This window comes from Phoenix dactylifera, chromosome 9 (assembly GCF_009389715.1).
Source record: "Phoenix dactylifera cultivar Barhee BC4 chromosome 9, palm_55x_up_171113_PBpolish2nd_filt_p, whole genome shotgun sequence".
Taxonomy (NCBI): Eukaryota; Viridiplantae; Streptophyta; class Magnoliopsida; order Arecales; family Arecaceae; genus Phoenix; species Phoenix dactylifera.
The window spans coordinates 20,006,936-20,012,482 of record NC_052400.1 but is presented as its reverse complement, the minus strand read 5'-3'; the positions used below and the strand labels follow the sequence as shown (position 1 = coordinate 20,012,482).

Sequence of the window (5,547 nt, the reverse complement as noted above, 5' to 3'; positions counted from 1 at the left end):
TCATAGCTAGAGCCTTTCGTAATACCGCCATAACCATCCTCTCGGCTCCGACTCTCTTCATACCACCTTTCTCTCTCCCTCACTTTCAAGTAACCTTGCCGCTATCTTTCACCTTCGCCAACCTTTTCCTCTCTGTCGCTTGTCTTGGCCTAGCCTCTTTGCCATCCTCTGCCTCCAATGCCACCCTGCTTAATATTAGTGCCCTGGTTGATCCGGCTACTCTAGATTTCTCCTTCTACAATGATATTATTGCCACCCAAGCCTGCTTAAGCCTGGCACTTTGATTTACCTCGTCACCTTTGATTCTCCTTCTATGGCACTGCCATGTTGGCTGGGTTGACTCGATCTCCCTCCTTGCTCGATTTTGAATTCCGAAGCTTGCATTGACCTGGCCAATCTTGCTTCGCCCTTCTATGATGCCATTGCCACCGGTTGTGCCAACTTAATCTGCCTTGATGGACTTTGCTCCCTAAGCAGGTGATGCCGCCGTCACATTGCGAGAGGTAAAAAAAGTAAAGAAGAAGAGAGGGTAAATTGGAAAATCCATTGCTTCATATTTAACCATGATGAAGCTGTTCATTTTTGAACAAACAGTTATGAAAGCCAAATACACTAACATTTTATACATATATACAGATATATGTATACATATATTTATACACATGCCCGTACACATGCGCACGCCGAAATATATGTACATGTATGTTGTATGTATGTATCTATGTATGTATATACATATAGGTGTAACTATTAATATTTATTCCTTTATGATTTTCTGTGAACGATAGTATAAAACTGTTCTCATCTTTTGCTGCAAAACCGAAATAATTTAATCTCCGGCCGATCTCCCCTATATTAATAGGCCGAGAAACGAAAACAAGCACAATCTTCTCCGGGAGCAAGAGGGCTTTCTCTTCTAGTCTCAGTTTTAGCTCCCCTCCCTCCATTTCTGTTGATGAAGCCGGCGAAAATGCAACCTTTTTGAAATCTAGACTCAACGGGAAATCTCCTCTCTTTCTGTTGAATTCTGCAACTAGCCTCTACCACTATGTGTAATACGAACAGCAGCGCCGTTTCCATGGCGGCCACCGACGAAAAGAACCCACTAATGCCCCATCTCTGTTACACCATCGTCCCGCTCTCGAAGCCCGGAAAGAACCAACCTTTGAAGTCGCCGGAGCTTGAGAAGCCCGCCCAATTGCCTCTCTTGCCCTCACTGGCCGAGACCCTGAGGGAGGCCTCATCCCTCTTCCACCTCTCATTCCCCATCGCGCTTACCGCGCTCCTTCTTTACTCCCGCTCTGTTCTCTCTATGCTGTTTTTGGGATCTTTGGGCGACCTCCCGCTCGCCGCCGGCTCCCTCGCCATCGCCTTCGCCAACATCACGGGCTACTCTGTGCTCTCGGGCTTGTCGCTGGGAATGGAGCCCCTCTGCTCGCAGGCCTTCGGCGCCAACCAGCCCAAGCTCCTGTCGCTCACCCTCCACCGCTCTGTTCTCTTCCTCCTGTGTTCTTCCATCCCCATCTCTCTTCTCTGGCTCAACATGTCAAAGATCCTCCTTTTCCTCGGCCAGGACTCGGAAATCACCTCCGTCGCCCAAAGCTTCCTCATTTTCTCCCTCCCTGACCTCATTTCCTTGTCTTTCATTCATCCCCTACGCGTATACCTCCGCTCGCAGGGCATCACCCGACCTCTCACGCTCGCAGCCTCCGTCGCCGCCTTCCTCCACCTCCCGGCCAACCTCCTCCTCGTCGCCCACCTCCGCTTCGGCGTCCCCGGCGTCGCGGCGGCCTCTGCTGCCTCCAACATCGCCCTCCTCCTCTTCCTCCTCCTCCACCTCCGCGGCGAACCGGACCCCACGTGGCGGCTTCCCACGCGGGAGTGCCTCTCCGGGTGGGCTCCCCTGGCCCGCCTCGCCGCGCCGAGCTGCGTCTCCGTCTGCCTCGAGTGGTGGTGGTACGAGCTGATGATCCTTCTCTGCGGCCTCCTCCCGGACCCGAAGCCCACGGTGGCCTCCATGGGCGTCCTTATCCAGACCACCGCCCTCGTCTACGTCTTCCCCTCCTCCCTCAGTTTTGGCGTCTCCACCCGGGTGGGCAACGAGCTGGGTGCCAACCGCCCGGCCAGCGCCCGCGCTTCGGCCGCCGTCTCGGTGGCGCTCTCGGCCGGGATCGGGTTCGCGGCGATGGGGTTTGCGGCGGGGATGCGAGAGCGGTGGGGGCGGATGTTCACGGACGACGGGGAGATACTCCGGCTGACGGCGGCGGCGCTGCCGATCGTGGGGCTGTGCGAGCTGGGGAACTGCCCCCAGACGGTGGGGTGCGGGGTGCTGCGGGGGAGCGCGCGTCCGGCCCACGCAGCCCGCGTCAACCTCGGGGCCTTCTACCTCGTCGGCATGCCGGTGGCCGTCGGGCTGGGGTTCGTCCTCGGCGTGGGCTTCACGGGGCTGTGGATGGGCCTCCTCGCCGCCCAGGTCTGCTGCGCCGGCCTCATGCTCTACGTCGTGGGGACCACCGACTGGGAGGCCCAGGCTTGGCGGGCTCAGGTGCTCACGAGGAACCCACCTGCCGGGCCCAAAGATAATAAGGAGGGAGGCAACGCAGTGCATGATGAGGTGGTGGTGGTCGAGGATGGAAAGGCTGCACAAACTTGCTACGAGCCATTCATCTCCCTCAGAGTGGTAGACATCCAGATGTGACCTATTTATATAGAATGCACTTCTGAATTCTAACTTTTAGGACTGGAGAGTGATAGAGAGGAAAAAGATGATTTTGCGAGAATTATGGATTATATAATAATTATATATATATATATATTATATATAATTTTTCCTATCTAATTGAAGCTATTCTTGATGGACTTTGTATCCATGGGTAATGACTTCTAGGAGCAGAGAGTGCGAGGATCTGTGCCTGTGACTCGGTGGTGCATGCGTTTGTATTACTAGACTTGTATTTGTACCTTGGATTGTAATTATTTTTAACTATTTTTCTCAGCTTAAAATGCTTCCTTGTAGTTTTGCATGCTTCTTGAACGGCATGCCTGAGTGGTTGGCCAGCATCTTGTGCGTTACATTTCTTCCATGATTGCTGAACTACGCACGGCTTTTTCATTTGATTGGCTTATTGCAAGCAGAGGCAGAATGGAGGCCACACAAGGTAGGGTATTTGCTGCAAAAAAATGGGATCTTTTTCATCTTTACGAGTCAAGTAAAATTTACATGAAATGGTTCGGCTATAAATTTTACTCAAACGTTAGGGTGCACTTCCAGCGGCGTTGTGACAACAACAACAATAGTAAAAAAAAATGTACATATTTGAAATGTTGTAGGCTTCTGAAACGAATCAGCTTTCTGCCAAGAAAACTATTAGGTATGCCAGAACAAACAATTACTGGCATTAGAGTTGTGGGGACTTTTGAGTCCCTTGGAAATTGTCAACAATATCTTTTGCAAAGGAACAACATTGGGTTATATTGGGAACTTAGTATAAGGAATAGGATAGCTTTTAGATTTCTCACTAAAAGAAGGATGTAGTTTAAGTTTCAAGAATAATCACCCGGTAGTCTATTGTTACTCCACACATCACGATTCCACTTCTAGCTATCTCTCTTTCGCTTGCAATTCAATTGATGACATCATACCAGCTAATTTAGTGGTCAGCCTGTATATATAAAAGAATTCCTTCAGCCTATTCTAAGGCAGAAAGCCTTACAATCTCTAAGGATAAAACTAAATTCGAATATCCAGTTATAAATTGAGTCAGTTCAGAATATTTCTTTGAATTAATGCGTACACAAGGTCAAATTAGGATAAATTGAGTAAAATTGAATCTCCATTAGGCCCGACCAATTAGGTCTCTTTGCTCCAAAATTGCGACTAACCTAGTTGGAATCCAAGTCTACAGTTTAGGACTCAACCAACCAAAAGCAATTGGATGTTTGGATCTTGGATGGTAATGTTATATGGTTGTTAAAAAATAGTTATCGGGAATGCTATGGTGACCCGTGTGGGTGTGTATCAAATACTACTTTTTCTCTAATCCTTTTGGGAGAGGCTTTGAATTGTAAAAGCAAACTCGGTTCACGGTCCATGTGGAGTAGCGGATGCTGCAGAGCATAGGTCGATCATGATTTTTATGATTATATTTAAACATCTAACCTAATGAGGATGCTAGAGCTCAAATATAAAGAGCATACGAGGATCCATACGTTCGGTTTAGTCCCTCGTTAATCATTTGTTGGAAAGAATTTAGATAATTATGCTGAGTTAAAAAAAATTCAAGAATACCTTCTGGCTAGTTCTTTTGAATATGTTCTAGATCTTAGTTTCACATTGATCGTGCATCGAAGAAATTTTAGGTTATCACTGCAACAATTTAGTTTCTATACATTCAAGTTTCGTCCGATTAAACCATACCGTCCAGCTTAAATGGGTTCCATCGCTGGCTGGTGCGACCCACCAGGATGGATTGTAATATCTCATTGAACTTTAAGAATGGATTGGGAACAAGAAGAACGGACAGCAATTTCTAATTTGAGCTTAAAAGAATTGAATGGGAACACGAAGCGGGAGAGAATCTCAACCCGTTAATGTTTTCATTTGGACATTAAGCGCATGACTCCCGGGAAGAAGGGGTGTGCTCTTCCTCATTGTTAAAAAGGATGTACTCGAGCTGCATAAATAAAAGCCAGGCCCCATTGCGAGTTGCGTCTTGGAACGAAGCCAGCAACCAACCAGCCGAGAAGCCGCGAGCTGACGGCGCTAAAACCAACATTCCATGCACCAAATTATTCGCACCGCATGGGCCCAGGGCTCGCACCTGTGAGGGCCAACCCACGTGCCACTAGCTCAGAACGCAGAGATGGTGACCCCCAGGCCCCAACGTTGGGTTCCAGTACTGTTCTTCCGTGTCCCCTAGCCCTAGCTTGTTCTCTTTTGCCAACACCGGCCCTTTTAGCACCTAAAATGAATAAAAATATTTGAAAGCCTCACCGTATTGGCTTATTGGTTAGCTATCACGACTCATTGCTTTTAAGGCTGCTTAATTGGCACCTGGGCTTATTTGGTTCGTTACGTAGGGAGCACTCCAGCTCCAGGTAGTGGCCTTAGATATTGCCTCGCAAGATGTTGTTTCTCATCTCTTTTCCTCCTAATTAAATGCTGCCTACTATTATCTACGTACAATGTATGATCAATACGATGCGATGTTTGTCGGACTTCAAAAGAAGGTGGTAACCAATGCTAGCTTATTCTCGCCATTTTAGGCAATCTTGTCTGCTTCTCTGCCTCCCTTTATTTTGCCATTAATCTTTTGGTTACATTATACCTCTTTTTCATTGACTGAAAGCTCAAAGAAAGCAGGGAGGCCTATGTCTAACGTTTCCTTAAAACAGGGGAAAAAAAGAAGAAACAAAAGCTACTTACTTATATTCTTTCCCTTCGTCGGACAAAACCAGGAAGAAGAAAAGTAATTCCACGCACGACCCACAGTTGAATCCTGTGCGCTTTGCAATGAGAGCATTAATTGAGGTCCGGCGCCTGCATTC

At 48.0% G+C, this 5,547-nt stretch overlaps 1 protein-coding gene across 1 annotated transcript; it reads left to right on the top strand.

Annotated features, from left to right (window-relative positions):
- The first annotated feature begins 593 nt into the window (after nt 1-593).
- Nucleotides 594-3,003, top strand: LOC103710230 (protein DETOXIFICATION 51-like). The gene has a single exon (XM_008795882.3). The coding sequence runs from the start codon at nt 1,049-1,051 to the stop codon at nt 2,696-2,698; it is 1,650 nt and encodes a 549-aa protein (XP_008794104.1). The 5' UTR covers nt 594-1,048; the 3' UTR covers nt 2,699-3,003.
- The last annotated feature ends 2,544 nt before the right edge of the window (nt 3,004-5,547 follow it).

What these genes read in the sequence shown, in the direction of transcription:
- LOC103710230 (XM_008795882.3), top strand. Translation starts at nt 1,049, where the DNA reads ATGTGTAATACGAACAGCAGCGCCGTTTCCATGGCGGCCACCGACGAA.